The sequence below is a fragment of the Podarcis vaucheri genome, assembly GCF_965113315.1.
Source record: "Podarcis vaucheri genome assembly, chromosome: 2".
NCBI classification, from domain to species: domain Eukaryota; kingdom Metazoa; phylum Chordata; class Lepidosauria; order Squamata; family Lacertidae; genus Podarcis; species Podarcis vaucheri.
In genome coordinates, this window is record NC_138760.1 from 101,074,534 (window position 1) to 101,092,273 (window position 17,740).

The following is a 17,740-nucleotide window of genomic DNA, read 5'->3' on the forward strand; positions in this document are numbered from 1 at the left end:
CAACTAGATGAAGTGAGCCAACTACTATGTTCTGGCGCTCAAGAGAATTAGGGAGCATGAGAAGATGGTGGAATGAGGGGTTTGCCACAGGGAACATTTCTTGATTTTCATTTGAAGCATTTCTGTCTTACAGTTTGGTTTTAAATATAACTAACAAGAAATAATAAAAGCAAATCTCACATCATGAAGCTTCATAGCAACAAAATCAATATAAACAACAAAACACGTTTTTAAAAATTTGATAAAAGGACAAGACTAGTTTAAGTTTGTACTGACAGACAATGGGGCCAACTCATATAAGCAGGTAACAGCTTGGCTGCAAAGTAGGTTTTTAAATGGTGGTCCTCATCTCATTTCAGGCAAGGGAAAGACCATCCTGTGGAGAGGTACATTTGTGATAAAGATTTTCATATTTTCAGGCTGCCTTCTGATAATTGCCACCGCTTGCCTGATCACATGAATTACTCCGAAAAAAGAACCTTGCTAAACAGCCAGAATCCACTGTGTGGTGTGAATGTAGAATTAGAAGAAGAAGAAAAAAAAAGATAATTATTTGAACATATTCAGAACTCTGGTCCATCTACGCAGCTCTGTCTACTCTGACCGGAAGTGGCTTTTCAAAGTAACTTTTGAAGTGCTGGAAATGAGAGATAAGATTGATGCACGAGTTACCTGGATATCTCGAAAGGGATAATAACAATCAGGCTGTTGATTCTTGTTCACAGTGTGCCCTCTTGTGGACACTTGGTTCTGTACGTATCCATTCATAATTTCAGTAATTGAATTATTTAAAAAAAACACTTGTGTGGGTAGGTTTCAATATTTCTTCAAAAACAGTGGTGTATCCCTTTCCCATTTTACTTTCCTTCTCTCCTAATGATGCAGAAAATCCCTCCCTTTGTTTGCCTTCTTAACCACAAAACTCTCTTATTCGATGGCCAGCAGAATGGCTCAGGTGTGGGAAGAAACCGTGGTTGAAATTCCCCCTATATGCAGTGCACATGGTGGTATTGAGGAAGTCTCCCACTCTTCCCCAGACCTGCTACAGGGAGAGTGGATGTACCATGTACATCACCTTGGAAGAAGAGAATGCGGCATATAACAAACCCGTGCGCTTTTAAATTGGCATAAAAATAGCATGCCTCCAAGTGCGTGGCCACATTTACTTTGCTAAAAAGACACTCGTGGGACATATTCAGCAGAGGAAAAGCCTTGATTGTCATTAGATTACCCTTGAGGCCTCAGTATTTGAATTTCAAATTTAATAAGAGCATTTTCCACTTCTGCAATTAGGTGCTCAAGATACTATTGCCCAAAGCTTCCAAGCATGAAAGTGGCGGCGGGGCAGGGAGAAAAGGGTTGGAATAAACAAAAATAAGTAAACGGTACTTTGGCTCTTAAATAAAATTCATATCTGTTTTATTGGAAGATATGGACCAGGCATGTCCAACTCCCAAGAGACTGCAATCTACTCCCAGTATAAAAAAACTGGCAGTGACTACCCTTTGGCATTAGAGGGAGGAGGAGTGTGTGTAGGGTAGGTGGATTGCCCAGGGTTATTGAGTTTTTGGGGGGCGAAGACTGCACAGTGTTTTTAAGCTTTTCCCCATAACTTTTTGTACACGATAAGGATCCAGCGATCTACCAGGATCAGCCAGGGATCTATCGGTAGATCATGATCTACTGGTTGGACATCCCTGATCCAGACTATTGGAATGCATCAATAAATAATTTAGGCAACCTATTTTGGAGAAAATATTCCAGCCTATTTAATGGATATGGAGAGGCATTTTTGTTTTTTTTTTAAAAAAACTTTGCTTTATCTTTGGCTTTGTTTTTGATCTGCGGCACATGCTCCACAACTGGTAGAGTAAGTTAGTGTTCTATACAGGAGACTCTTCTACAGAAAAGCTGCAATTAAGACAGTGTGCTCTACTCCACTTATGACAATGGTGTCACTTCTGCCGCACAATTCTAACTACAAATTGCGCTTCTTTCACAGCTTTCTCCACACCCTCATTATTTTGCACAGATTCTTTCCCAGTCTCTCCAACACATATGTATTGTTGCAGCAGAATCTAGAAAACTTCTAGTAAAGTCACGACTGCCATTTATCGTGGCTTCTCCAATATCACCATTCCCCACCCCATTTTAAATGCACCATCATTAGAGGCTAGCCGAATATTCTTGGATGAACTTTAAGGCTAGGCAATTTAGGGACAGGTATTTGAGCATAGGTTTATTAAGGCGAACCCCTCCTAGAATAGCCAAACTCTTCCTTGGATGAGATCCAGTTAATCAAAGATTTGGCCAAGCAAGAGCTAAGAACTCCGAGATCACTAGGTTTTGCTAAAATTAAAACAACCCCATGACACGGGTTCCTTTGCTCCTGGTTGGAGGGTAAGCTCTTATATGCCTTTAGCAGATTTATGATGGGAGAGGGTCAGTAGCTGTGACTTTCCCTGTTGCAGTGCTGCAGGGACAGAAGAAAGCATATTTCCCCTGTCACAATGCTGCTATAAGCAGAGGACACCCCCTCTTTTTAACTCCACGCACTGGCAACCAATCTGTGACAGAGAACTATAGATTGCTTAAAAGGCAGGCATGACCAAAGTTCACTCCCATCTTTACATATGATAGCTATGGGCTGGTGATAGGGTTGCCACTCAAAGAGCTCCAAAATAAGGGCTATGTTGTGAGAAAATAACATATTATGTCTGTCAGAAAACACATAGTACTTATTACAGTATACTGGAGGGATGGAGGAGGGGAGAGAAACAAACTGTGCTTTTTATTGACTGGCAACTAACACTATTATTTCAAAACGAAGGAACCGTTCCTTGAAACAAGCAGCAAGAAGCAAGGACATGGGCTGAAACTGTAATTTGATGCCGCGGTTCTTCGAAGAAAACATCTCTGGTTGCAGAATGCCAACGTTCTGGGACCTTTTTGCTCTCTATAGTAAATATGAGCCAGCTTGTGCTCTTGAGATACCGTATTTTTCGCCCTATAGGACACACTTTTCCCCCTCCAAAAATGAAGGGGAAATCTGGGTGCGTCCTATGGGGCGAATGCAGGCTTTTGCTGAAGCTTGGAGAGCGAGAGGGGTCGGTGCGCACCGACCCCTCTCGCTCTCCAGGCTTCAGGAAGACATCCGCAGCCTAGGCAGCCCTGTGGGAGGTCCCGCAGGGCTGTCTCGCGAGGGGCGCCCTGAAGCAGAGAGCCCCCCGCGCCCGGCAGACATCCACAGCGTGTTGGAGCCCAGCAGGAGTTCCCCGCAGGGCTCCCCACGCTGCAGATAGCAGCCTGCTGCCCGGCTGGCGGGGCGCCCTGATGCAGAGCGCCCCTCGCGCCGGGCAGACATGGGCCAGCCCCACAAGCTCGGGGCACAGCAGGGAGGCGCAGTGCCGCCATCCCGCTGTTCCTCGACCTGGTTCGGTTTCCCCGACCTGCTTTGGGGGGGGGAATAAAGGGGGGAAATTTCCTTTATTTCCCCCCCAAAAAACTAGGTGCGTCCTATGGGATGGAGCGTCCTATGGGACAAAAAATACGGTACATCCTGGGAATGACCGGCGCTGTCAACAACTCATCCCAGGTGGTGTTTGTTGATAAGGCTCCAGTTCCAGGTTTTGCAGTGAGGAAGTTAGTTAATAACTTCATGATGTTCTCTGTATGCTTGGGCAGGCATCACATGTAAAACTGCTGCTGCTGCTGCTGCGTGCTTGCTATGCCTAACGAGAAATTGGAGCATCTGCCTGCTAGCAAGGTACAGAATTTGAAGGTTTGTCACAATAGTTTTAGGTTAAACTTAAGGTTGTGGGGGGACGCGGGTGGCGCTGTGGGTTAAAGCCTCAGCGCCTAGGGCTTGCCGATCGAAAGGTCGGCGGTTCGAATCCCCGCGGCGGGGTGCGCTCCCGCTGCTTGGTCCCAGCGCCTGCCCACCTAGCAGTTCCAAAGCACCCCCGGGGGCAAGTAGATAAATAGGTACCGCTTACCAGCGGGAAGGTAAACGGCGTTCCGTGTGCTGCGCTGGCTCGCCAGAGCAGCGTTGTCACGCTGGCCACGTGACCCGGAAAGTGTCTGCGGACAGCGCTGGCCCCCGGCCTATAGATGTGAGATGGGCGCACAAACCCCAGAGTCTGTCAAGACTGGCCCGTTCGGGCAGGGGTACCTTTACCTTTACCTTTAAGGTTGTGGGGAAGAGTTGTAGCTCAGTGGTGGAGCATCTGTTTTCCATACCCCCCCCCTTTTTTAAAAAAAGGCCCGCAGAAGACCAAAGCTGGGCAAGGCAAGTCCACATAAGTGTAGCAAGCAGCAACAGAACTGGCCAGATTAAAAGACTGCTGTTTCGCCTTTGCTCGTCTTTGTTTTGCCGTGATGTGTACACATGGGGCTAAGAAGCCGTCTCAGCTGGATTAAAGAGAGGAAGAAGACAGAAACCTCTGCTCCAACTGGAAGCTTCCAAATACATACTCCAAGCACACTGTACAACATTTTTCTAGGTGTCAAATATTCGCCGCGCATCAATCCCAGAGACAGCAGGGGTCATGCCAATCTTGCTGGAGTGCGTGGCCTCAGAAGCACAGCAGTGCTCTGTTCAACAACAGAGTGTTTCAGATCACAGTAGGTTTTAGATCAGTGCTGGAAGAAAGAACAGCCTGGGTTATCTGCTCTCTGGCCTAGGCCCTGCCACTTAGCCTTAAGTCTTGGCTCCGGCTCCTGTGATGTGTGGTCCCAGATCTTTACATCAGACGAGCACTGTTACAGACTAGCTATTGTTACAACTATTTCGCCCTAAGGGACCAGGGCAGGTTTCCACAATTTATAATGCAGTTTCGAAACTTGCAATTAAAAATTCAATCACACACAAAAAAAAAACACAGGGTGGCTCCCAAAAATACAGTGCGATCATGCCTTATGCACATTTAACTCGCGCGATTTGAACAGCGGTTGAGGACCGCTGACTGAAAAAAATGCAAATTAAATGCAAGAAAGGTGGAGAGCTTAAAATCTCTTTTTGCTCCAGAAAAACTCAGCATAGGAAAAAGGGGCTTTTAAGCTCTCCACCTTGCTTGGCAAGCAAGGCCCTCTCAGCATGCCAAGTCTGGGATGCTCCCACGAAATCTCAGATGGTCCTGTGAGATCTTGCAAGAGCATCCCCAGGGACCTAACACCAGCCCCAGAATCCCCTGGGTCTGAGTTTTTTTGAGTTTGCACATATATGGAACCCTTGCAAGTGTAAGATGTGATCGTACTGTATAATTCTTGTGTGTCAAATGCTAGAGTAATGAGGTGCTTCTGAGGGTGAATGGAACCAAGGGTGTTCCCATCTGTTGACCTTAGCGCCCGAGGGGGTCTTATGGGAAGGAGGTGGTCTTTTGGCTACTGCCAGCTTGCTTGTCAGCCTCTGCGACCCAGCTCTGCTACAGCTGAAAGCACCTCAATCTTGCCTGCTGTCTGTTTCTCTGCATGTCCCAGTAAATAGAAGGTGAGTGGTAGTGCCATGATGCTAAAAACCTTAACACTGAACACAAATAAGCATTAACTGGGAAGGAAGCACTGGTCACTCGCAGCAGGGGGCTTGCCCTCCTGTGGAGCAAAACCCTCACCTGCCAGGGCCTTAAGAAGAGGGGCTTTTTAAGTGCTCCCCAACATAAAACGAAACAAAACATCACTGAGACTGGCACCTTGTTGGGCTTTTGGAAAGACGGTGGGAGAGGAGGAGCTGTTTGACAGGTCCGCAAGCAAACAGACTGTTTCAATTTGTGTGCAAGGGAGGTCTCAACATTTCTAAGGCCAGTGCAGCTTCTTGGGTTCAGCTACCTCAGGCTGCAGTCCTCAGCACATCTACTCAGAAGAATGTCCCACTGAATTTGACGTGGCTTACTCCTAGGTAAGTGGGGCTAGGGTTGTGGCCTTTGCCCAAGTGCCTTACCGGGAGAAAGAGCCGCTGGGCTGCGCATGGCTTGAATAATTTTTTCCATTCCTGAGCATTTCCCACTGAAAAGGCGATTGGGTAGACATTATATTCAAACTTCTTTGTGTACGAAGGGGGCCATTCCTGCAGCTGAAAAGCACAAGGAGGAAAGTGAGGGAGATTAGAATTCCTGAGAGGCTGTTTTGTGGGAAATGCTATTGCTCTACAAAGTCAAACAAATTAAAACAAAGCTCTTACTCAGGCAGAGCTTTATTGAGGGCTTACTACTAGAAAAAGAGTTTATCCGCTCATTAACTTGTGGCTGTCAGAGCATTTCCAAGTGAATCTGCAAGCTTATAATCAAAGATCTAGATTTGGTTGGTGTTTCTTTAAAAAGAAAGAAAGAGAGAGAGAAAGAAAATAGTGCGGGGGACTCACTTTCCTCTCAAATTCAGGTTTCAGGGAATCCTCAGCAAAGATGTGAAATTTGAGTTTCCTGTAGCTAAAGAGAACTGCTGATTTCAGCATGACGAGAGTTTCTTCCAGCCGGTCGCCACATGCTACAACCGCAAGATGCATCCACTGTGGAGATGAGAGCGGGGCTGCAGAATGCTTCTGGTCCTTTGGTCTCCTAAAAATATATACATTTTAAAAAATGCACTTGAGTGAGACAAAAATAATCATCTTTGGAGGTTTTATATTAAATAAGCACAATACTGCAAATATAAAAAGAATCAGAGAACTGTAGAGTTGGGACCCAGAGGGTCATCCATTTCAACCCCTGCAATGCAGGAATCTCAACTGAAGTATCCATGACAGAGGGCCATCTAACCTCTGCTTAAAACCTTCCAAGGAAGGAGTGTCCACCACTTTCCAAGGGAGTTGTGATCTTAGACTGGATTCGAAGAGCTTGCCGGGGTAATTTTAATCATGTGACCTAATCAGTTTTAAGGTGCTAAAATCTTTCCTTTATTATCTTCCATCATCACAATTGTTTCCTTATGTACAGCTTGGTTTTAGTTTCAGGTTCAAATAGCAAATTCAGAAATGTAACTCTGGCTGTCAAGTAAGTGTCTGGGTGGCTTCAAATGTTACAGGAAGTGTCGCCGGTTCCTCTTCATCCTGGAGAAGAGTGACTAGTGGGGTGCCACAGGGTTCTGTCTTGGGCCCGGTCTTATTCAATATCTTTATCAACGACTTGGATGATGGACTCAAGGGCATCCTGATCAAATTTGCAGATGACACCAAACTGGGAGGGGTGGCTAACACCCCAGAGGACAGGATCACACTTCAAAACGACCTTGACAGATTAGAGAACTGGGCCAAAACAAACAAGATGAATTTTAACAGGGAGAAATGTAAAGTATTGCACTTGGGCAAAAAAAATGAGAGGCACAAATACAAGATGGGTGACACCCGGCTTGAGAGCAGTACATGTGAAAAGGATCTAGGAGTCTTGGTTGACCACAAACTTGACATGAGCCAACAGTGTGACGCGGCAGCTAAAAAAGCCAATGCAATTCTGGGCTGCATCAATAGGAGTATAGCATCTAGATCAAGGGAAGTAATAGTGCCACTGTATTCTGCTCTGGTCAGACCTCACCTGGAGTACTGTGTCCAGTTCTGGGCACCACAATTCAAGAAGGACACTGACCAACTGGAACGTGTCCAGAGGAGGGCAACCAAAATGGTCAAAGGCCTGGAAACGATGCCTTATGAGGAACGGCTAAGGGAGCTGGGCATGTTTAGCCTGGAGAAGAGGAGGTTAAGGGGTGATATGATAGCCATGTTCAAATATATAAAAGGATGTCACATAGAGGAGGGAGAAAGGTTGTTTTCTGCTGCTCCAGAGAAGCGGACACGGAGCAATGGATCCAAACTACAAGAAAGAAGATTCCACCTAAACATTCGGAAGAACTTCCTGACAGTAAGAGCTGTTCGACAGTGGAATTTGCTGCCAAGGAGTGTGGTGGAGTCTCCTACTTTGGAGGTCTTTAAGCAGAGGCTTGACAACCATATGTCAGGAGTGCTCTGATGGTGTTTCCTGCTTGGCAGGGGGTTGGACTCGATGGCCCTTGTGGTCTCTTCCAACTCTATGATTCTATGATTCTATGATTCTATGATTCTATCTGGTCAGCAGCCCTTTCTGATTGCAGAGATACGCTTGCAAACATGCAGGCACAAGTTTCCAGGAGATTTTGGAGTGAGTTTCCAGGAGATTTTGGAGTGAATTTCCGGAGCTCCTGCAACCATGAGAGGAGGAGGGCGTAAAACAAAAACACTGGAACCTTTCTTTTTTTAAAAAAAATATTTCTTTTTATTAAAGATTTCGTTGTTTACAAAAGTGTGTGCAAAGTTACATTTTCTACAGATCAGTTTCATTTGTTGAGACATTAGTATTACATTAGGAAGAAAAGGGGGGAAGAGGTGGAGGGGGGGCCATGGTGGGTGGGGGTGGGATCAGGTGGCAATGTTTCTGTTGTACGTGTGGGGTTTTGTGTCAGCGTTGCTTGTGCAGGTTCTCTTTACTATTCGCTTGTGTTCCTTCGGTGGTGAGAGAGGCTGGGGTTGGCCTAGGGCATGGGTTGGCAAACTAAGGCCCGCGGACCAGATCAGGCCCAACTGCCTTCTGGATCCGGCCCACGGATGGTCTGGGAATCGCCATGTGGATCGCCGGCGCACACGTTCTTTCCCTCTCCCTCACACGGCGGCACCGGCGCCTCCTCCCTCCTGGCTTCTCCCTGCCCTGCCTAGAGGAGGAAGGGGGCTGGGCTTTGTTGAGCTGCGGTTGGCTGAGTGCAGTTTTAAGCAGTCCCTCTCCAGAGCCAGGCCTTTTGCACCGCTCATCGTCCCTTCACCGCCACCAGCCCCTGCCGCTCGCAAGACACAGGTAATCAGCCACCGGGGCTCGTGCTGCTCTTCCATCACCCCCCCCCAAATACAGTCTGGCCCCCCACAAGGTCTGAGGGACAGTGGACCGGCCCCCCTGCTGAAAAAGTTTGCAGACCCCTGGCCTAGGGTGTGGTTGTTTGTTTGTGATTGGCTGTGGTGTACTCTGTTTTCATGCGTGAGTGGGGAGGGTGGGTGTTTTTGAATCAGGTTAGCCATATTGATTTGTATGCTGTTGGTGGATTCCTGTCTTGTTGGGCTGTGTACGTGATAAAAAGGAGCCATACCGGGGTGAAGGTGTCTTCTTCCATTTGACCCTGTGTCAGTTTCAGTTTATTGGATAGTTTTTCTAATATGACTGTTTCGCATACTATTTGGTCCCATTGGTCCACGCTTACCCCCACTGGAACCTTTCTGACTTGCATCCTACTTATTTGATTCCCTATGCCTCAAGAGTAGTCATTTGTTCACTCCAATCCTCACTCTGCCAACAACTCAGCTCTCAAAATTACTACTTGTTCGCTCCACAGATTAGCTACCCATCGTTTACTCATGAATAGCAAGATGTGACAAATGACTGAGCAGCTGAGATATAACCATCCCTGTAATGGGGGCAACATGTAAGTGGGCAAGAGGGGAAGAAAGAACAGATGCATTGTACAAAAAAGAGAATGTGGGAACTCTTAAGAAACTATCCCTAAAACAAAGTGAATGTAAACCTAAGGCCTCAGTGTTCAGAAGACAGGGTTTCTAATATGCCCAGGATAGCTACTTCTTCCATGGCTTTCTATCACACTTCCCCCCTCCCTCATATCCTCTCTGTTACCTCTGTGCTACTTACAAAGGCTTCTTCCTGCTCCACACCACCATTTCCCCAAAAATTCAAAATTACGTGGAAATGCAAAGAGCGATCATGCTCTTTGGAACTATGTTATGCAAAACAACGTCATCCATCTGCACAATTTATTCTCAACACAGAATCATGGCTCCCTTGGTGCAAGGATATAAAGAGTCCAGCAACTAGGGTACTTCATTTGTAAGCGGAATGGATCCCCCTTCTCCCCCCCCCCACGAAACTAAAATGAAGTCTGCATGCAATAGCTGCTGCTCTGTATTGCAACATAAATCTTCTCGCGCCTTAAGGGACACAAGCGTTTGGTACCTGACTGGTTCAAGAACGCAATATATTTCATTAATTGCTGAAAAGTCCACGGGCTTTTGTCTTAATTAAAGCTCAATTTCTTGCAGTGGATAAATAATGGCACACTACACTTATGCAAATAGTATTTACTTTCCAGCCAATTAGTACAAAACCCGCTGAATTATTAAAGTGCATAATTGGCTGCTTGCATGGATTGTGCTCCTTCCCCTTTCTTATGGCACTGCTTTTTGCCTACTTCTCCTATGCTTACTCTTAATTGCATCATTAAATCAAGCTGTACACAGAAAATGAAAGCTTTGATATAGCTCGCCCCTGCGTGCTACAATCGAAGCAGGTAGAAAACTCCAGCTGTTCATTACCTTGATGTTACGATGTTAAGAGTGTTTTCGTGCCACCAATGTAGCCCTTAAGCATGGACACTAACGCTATGCATAGCCTTGAATAATCAAAAGTGGCATCCCAGCACAATGAACTCCTGGAAAATACTACTTTTTGTTTTGAGTCCTGGGAAAGAAAAACCCGCACTGATCTCAATAGGCTGCATCAGAGAAGAAAGGTTTAAATCATTTACATTAATTTTTAGGACCCACCTTTTTTCTGTAATTTTAAGTTACCTTAAAACGTTTTTGTGTACTGCTGTGTTTTAATTGTTGTAACTCATCCTAGGACCTTAGAGTATAAGGTTGGTAATAAAATGTAATAAATAATAACTTTCCCCTTTCCACCTGCTGTGATTCTGAAAATTACCTGCACTCCCACGCCCACTGATGCTATTTGCTTTTTTTATTTTTAAGGGACTTAACATAGTGTTTAGTTTGGTCCAGTCTGGAATAAAATAACTATGTGCATCACAGAGAAACTACCCCTGGCATCTTTCCAGAGTGGAAATGTGCTTCCTTCTGCTCCTGAAGTACTAGAAGGTGGAAAGGGGGTTTCTTGTCTTCCTGGCCACAGGTTCTTTGGGTCTGGTGCCACAGAGCTGGCATTGGAGCCAACTTCAGCCCTGATGGCTTGCCAGGGCTGGGAGTTGTAGAGCTTTGCTTCCTTTTAAACAACTAATGGAGAAAGCAGTGGGACTCTTACTAGCAGTACAGTGGTACCTCTGGTTACGTACTTAATTCTTTCCGGAGGTCCGTTCTTAACCTGAAACTGTTCTTAACCTGAAGCACCACTTTAGCTAATGGGGCCTGCTGCTGCTGCCGTGCCGCCAGAGCACGATTTCTGTTCTCATCCTGAAGCAAAGTTCTTAACCTGAAGCACTATTTCTGGGTTAGCGGAGTCTGTAACCTGAAGTGTATGTAACCCGAGGTACCACTGTACATGTGAAAAGGATCTAGCTTCAGGAGTCAACAGGTGATAAGCCTGGTGGACCACAAGATTAACATGAGTCCACAGTGTGATGCAGCAGGGGGGCAAGCCAATGCTATTCTAGGCTGCACCAACTGAAGTTTAGTGTCTAGATCAAAGGAAGTCAAAGTACCACTCTATTCTGCCTTGGTCAGACCACACATGGAATACCATGTCCAATTCTGGGAACCACAATTTAAGGAGGATATTGGCAAGCTGGAATATATGCAGAGCAGGGCATCTAAGATGATCAGGGGTCTGGAAACCAAGCCTTATGAGGAACGGTTGAGGGAACTGGGTATGTTTAGGCTGGAAAAAAGGAGACTGAGAGGAAATATGACAGCCACCTTTAAATATCTCAAGGGCTGTCACATAGAAGGGGGAACAAACTTTGTTTTCTCCTGCTCTGGAGGGTAGAGCTTGGACCAATGGCTTCAAGTTACAAGAAAGGAGATTCCAAGTAAACAACAGGAAGAACTTTATGATGGTAAGAGCTGTTCGACAGTTGAACAGACTCCCTTGGGAGGTTGTGGACTCTCCTTCCTTGGAAGTTTTTCAGCAGAAGTTGGATGGCCATATGTCATGAATGCTTTAGCTGAGATTCCTGCAATGCTGGGGATTGGACTATTTGACTCTTGGGGGTCCCTTCCATCTCTACAATTCCATGACTCTATGATTCTTTGATTCTAGCAAGGAAAAATCAATTCACGGTGCAACAACGCACCGAAAGGCAGAAATTACAGAATACAAGGAATACTGCATAATGTGAAACCCGACAAATGCCCACACAGCTGCAAACAGTGCAGCTTTCTGTGAAGCACAAAGCAACCAGCACTCCACCAGGCTTGCCATTTCTCCTAAAACAGAAGAAGATGGGTTGTAGAAGATAAAGGGAAGTGGGATGGATGGGAGAGAAGCTGTAAGGAACTGACTTGTAACAGAGGGAGGGTACAGATACTGGGAGTGCTGGAGAGAAAAACCAGAGGGTGGCGGACAGGGGCAGAGAGAGGATGATCTGGAGAGATAATGGGAGAGAGAAGATAAAGACAAAGCTGTTCCACCCACAAAGCTGCCTTTGTCAGCCTCAACAAAGCCGCCTTTCTTGGCACTCCATGTTTCTTGTGTCAGGGCTGAGTGGGCTGGAGGGGGATCCCTGGAATTCACCCTCAGAGGACTTCACAGGGCAGCGCGCAAGCTCTCCACCGCCTCATTTATTTTTGCAAGGCAAGCTTTGGTGCTAAGCCAGGGAAGATCAGAAAAGGTTGCTAAAATTAGGTTCTAAGAACTGTTATGGGTTTAATTTATGCCCCCCCCCCCCCGATTTCTGGTATAGCTAGCTTGATTGAGGTGTGGCAAAACTGAGAACAACTGAAAATGAACTTAACCAGGGGACGAGTAATCGCCCTCTTTTGTACCGGCAGGTAAAACACATTTGCTGACTTTTAAGACACTGTGAAATTAGTTCCCACTACACGTGACAATACATCGATCAGAAGCCTATCTGTTTGGCTAGCTATATGAAGCCGAAACGCAGCAGTTACAAAATACCACAACAAATAGCCACAGCTCCCAACTCTGCCGTCCACAAAAGATGTAGCACAAGCAGCCAATGCTGCTCTGCATATCTCATAAGAAACAAAACTAACCCACTTCACCAAACCAGAACACACACACAAAAATACTAAGGGCTCCCCTCAGCAACTACAAAACACAGTAACAACTTTGAAATTTAACATGCAATTGCCACAGACTAGACGTGTTCTAACACAGTGGTGGCCAAACCTGGCCCTCCAGCTGTTTTGGGACTACAATTCCCATCATCCCTGGTCCTGTTAGCTAGGGATGATGGGAGTTGGTAGTCCAAAAACAGCTGGCTGGCCAAGTTTGGCCACCACTGCTAACACAACAAACAGTATTTAATGGCCACAGCACACACACGTCACAAATAGCATCTTCAAGGGCAAATACAATAGCACTTAGGGGAGTGATTTAAGGCAGGAAACCATGTATAGGCCTCTGATTGAGGGCATGGCATTGGATTAGGCCAGGCATAGGCAAACTCGGCCTTCCAGATGTTTTCGGACTATTAATTCCCATCATCCCTGACCATTGGTCCTGTTAGCTAGGGATGATGGGAGTTGTACTCTCAAAACATCTGGAGGGCCGAGTTTGCCTATGCCTGGATTAGGCCCCCTGGTCAGATTTGGTTTCAAAATAAAAGTGAAAAGGCTAAGCACACTTTTTTTGAAAGCACGATTAACAAAGCATGTACAGTGGTACCTCTGGATACGAACGGGATCTGTTCCGGAGCCCCATTCGCATCCTGAAGTGAACGCAACCTGCAATTCGCCGTTTCCGTGCACGACGTCATTTTGACCGTCTGCGCATGTGCGAGCGGTGAAACCCGGAAGTAACACGTTCCGTTACTTCTGGGTCACCGTGGAACGCAACCTGAAAAAGCTCAACCTGAAGCAACTTCAACCCGAGGTATGACTGTAGTTTGTCACCAAAACAACAAAGAGTTAAGCAGGAAGTATTGAGACTTGTCCACACCTGAGTTTATTGTGTGTTTGCAGCACTTTGCATTCCAATTTAAATTGCACTGCCCACATGATGTTACCCTCTGAGCAATACCACTCTCAATACTTTCCCCCTTAGGTTTGATACAGAGGATAACCCTTTCGATTGGGGGAAAATTGGGCACCAAACTACTGCATTTCAGGTTGCAAATTATTTGTTTCACTGTTCTGGGGCAGGTGGAGAAAAGGCTAAGACCTGCACAAATCTGGAGGACTCCCTAAGAAGGTTGAATAACGCTTTGCACGCCTCCTTCTGACAACTCCTGCAGCCAAACTGGTGCCAAATGTATCGTTCTGCTTTCCTTTGGACCACATCAGAGAGTCTGAGGCGCATGGATCTTGCACCCTGGAGAGGTCACTTCGGTGCATTCGGTGCATAGAGGCGCAATCCATTGTCTCTTGAGACAGGCGCATGCCAACAAGCTTCATTGTATTTTTTTTCATTCACCACTGTGATAATTGCATTATTGCAGAGCAGTATAAAAATCATCATATTGTTTACATATCAGCTTTACTTTTAAAAAAAAATATGTATAAATGGGCTGTGCTTGCACTATTTCTGGCCTCCTACTTTTTTGCTTGTTTGTTTGATAAATTGATGTTGCCCTCTTCTTCCATCTGGTGTTTTGGAAGCAAAGAACCAGGCAGAAACCTGCAGGTCATAACATCTGTCACACTTTTGACTATTTTAATTAGGCTGAATCTAAATTAAGAAGGGATATCTTCAGTTTTCTTTTCTCTGTTACCTACCACAAGCCTTTGGGGTTAACACGGGGAATAAACTAAAATGAACATATGAGTTCATTCAGCCGCTTGCTAAATTGGCTTTGACTCAACACCTCAGAAGTAGGACAGAGGTAAGTCCTGTGGAAGAGCTTTCCAAACTGTGTGCTGCGACACGTTAGTGTGTTGGCTGCAGTGTGTAGGTGTGTCATGTGAATGTTCCCCGTGCTCTTCCCGAGGCTGGAAAGGGGTTAGTTCACTAAGTAAAACTGAATTACTGTGTCACCAACAAGTGTGTCACCAACATGAAAAGTTGAGAAAGCTCTGTTCTATGGAATAACCTCCATTCTCTGCACAACTATGTCTTGTTTCCAAGTAAGTACCCGAAGCATGAGGGAGTTGGTAATTCTCAGATGACTCCGCAGGGCTACTGTGACAGCCTGCGCCAGCGACTGGATTCCTCTGTTGAGGCACTCAAAGGAGCCTGCACGTCTCGCCCAGCCACCCAGAGATGCAGAGGAGTGGCCTGGGAAGAGTGTGGGTGGGCTGGCTCCTAGCCAGAGTGGGGAGGAATGTTTTCTGCACCCCACTGGGCCTGCGCCCCTGGGCAACCCGTAGGTACTCCAATGGACACTGGAGACCTGAACTGGGTTAGGTGCTCTCCTTCTGAATAGCATCCCTGTGGGATGAAGACTATGGAAGGGACGCTCTGTGGGTGGGAGCATCTAAGGGTGGGAGCATCTTATTTTGTAAATACAACTCTGCTTTTTCACAAGGCAGCTTCAAACATTAGAAAAAAAGACAATACAATACACAATAAAAATGCAATTAATAAAAGGAAGCCAAAAGAAACAGGAGCAACCATCAGCCACAGCGGAAGGAGAATTTAATATTTTGGTTCTGTGTTCATTTTCAGATTTCCGCTCCCCTCACCCCCTTCATATTCCCTGTGGGGAGGGGAAAGAGAAAGACAAGGACAGGTGGTTTGGCCCTTGGTGAGATTTCTGAATAAGCGTGATTAAAACCAGGCTGCTAGTCTCCTTTGGAATGTGAGTTGACATAGCTAGCAAAGAACAGCCTTGGAGGAGAAACTCAGCAAGATTACATAAACAGGAATATTTGGTTATTGTTTTGTGCTCCTTTTATAGCATCCCATAAACAAGAGCCTACACTGGTGTATATTGGGAGAGGAAGTAGAGCAGACAAACCATAAAGTAGTGGGGGGAATAGTGGTTGGGTAAGAATTAAGTTACACAAACGAGGCTTTGAAGAGCATCTTTATTAGGCAGTATCTCCTAAGATACAAACTGGCTGCTAGCCTAATCAACAGACAGCAGTTGTGTGTTAAGCACTTCAAACAACGCTGCTTAAAGACCTGGAGGAGCACTTCCTAAGAATATCACTTTGATACTTGGCCACCAAATATGCAACAGGAAGGGCCATAAAAGCTGTTTCAGCCCCCAGGTGGACCAACCGCTGCCAGCAACTCTATGTGATTATTTTCACCTAGTGTGTGCTCTGTGGCAAGAGACCAAGCATGAGGCAATGTTTTTGTTTGCCAGGAGGGTTAGATAAACCACACTCAGTCCTTAAGCACAGCTTGGTTCCTGTCAATCTTGAACTATTCCAGATCCAGACAAAACAGTGCTTATTTGCCAAAAGGCAGCCCTAGAAACCTTTCAGCCAAGCAGTAACCATGTGTACTTGCGATTAAGGGTTACTTGATTCAAGGTGGCTTTATATAACGTTCATCTTCTTAAATCTCACTGAAATATTAGGCTGAAGACACATACAGCACAATCCTATGCATGCTTACTTAGAAGCATGCCTCACTGTATCCCTAGGTTAGGTGTACTTAGGATTGCGGACTTTAATACCTGTGCAGAACTACATGCATTTGTTCATTCTGTTCTTATTGATTCAATGGGCTCTTGGAGCACCTTTGGCCAAGGCACAGTCTGACCCTCTCCTTTGGTAATCCTCATAGAACTCTAGCCCAATGGTTGCCATTAATTTGATTCTGAATTGATTTTAGAATGAATTGATTTCAGAATGTATTTCAATTAATTGATTGTGATTTTATGTAAACTGTGTTACTTTTGCTGCTGTTAGCCGCTCTGAGCTCGGCTTTGGCTGGGGAGGGCGGGATATAAATAAAATTTTATTACTATTTAATAATAAATAGCTCAATTAATGCAATGAAATCCTAATTAAAATAGGCAATTGACTGTCATTTTTAGCTGCAACAGAATCAACAAGTTTTCAGCCAAGCGTACACAAACATACAGAACTATAAGCACCTCGTCCAGGCCACAAAAGCTCTGCTGAAGACAAAGCTCTTCTACTCCTTTTTGTATTTAAAAAACTCCCTACAAACAAGTTTGCCAGGCGCATTCCTCTTGGGAAGGAGTTCCGTATGGAAGACATCAATAAAGGGATAGCCCTGATCTAGCAACCACCAAATGCGTATCTTTTAATATCCCCAACTGCTCCCTAAAGGATTTACCATAAAACTCAGCCCAGCAAACTAAAATTAGCCTGGATGGCCAACGTTCTAAAGAACAGGTCACTGGATAAACAGCTGTGCAAACTCTGGCCATTTATCTCCAGCCTGCAGCAACTGAAACTCATCTAAACAACTGCAAAAGGGAGAAGCCATGGACGCTTCCCGGGACTGTTATACAATACAGTATGCTGTGGCGTCCAAATCGGAGCCAGATGTGAACAATTTTATAGGCAAAGTGCCACGCAAATATATTGCAGAGGGCCACCAAGTACTCGTTCCTTCCAGCACAAAGCCGATTTACTTTGTGTTCTTCAGCTACCCAGAAAAAGATGACAATAAGCCAGTGCAATGGTAGCCAAGAGAGTGAGTCACTACTTTTGCTGCTCCTGAGCCAGCTCTAAAATGAGTTCCAGTCCACATTCAATCAAATTAGCCCTAAATTCTTCCCCACCTGCATTCCTGTTGCTGTCCCTGCTGCTTCACTGACTGCAATCAATGGAAGGGGTTTTCTAGGGGTTATCACAGCAATCATTTGATCAGGCTGGATGGCTCAGTTGGTGGAGCATGAGACTCTTCATCCCAGATGGGTGAAAGATTCGTGCACTGCAGGGGATTAG

General features: G+C 45.6%; 1 protein-coding gene across 2 annotated transcripts in view; it reads right to left on the minus strand.

Annotated features, from left to right (window-relative positions):
- The window catches only part of GXYLT2 (glucoside xylosyltransferase 2), a gene marked incomplete at its 3' end in the record, with an annotated part of 28,695 nt that overhangs the window by 4,593 nt on the left and 6,362 nt on the right, over positions 1-17,740 (minus strand). The window contains exons 2-3 of one of the 2 annotated variants that reach the window (XM_082210264.1): positions 6,356-6,548; positions 5,936-6,067 (exon numbers count right to left, since the gene is read on the minus strand). In XM_082210264.1, coding sequence (XP_082066390.1) covers positions 5,936-6,067; positions 6,356-6,548 — 325 coding nt within the window. The remainder of the gene's footprint in view (positions 1-5,935; positions 6,068-6,355; positions 6,549-17,740) is intronic. The other variant, XM_082210265.1, reaches the window with a different exon arrangement.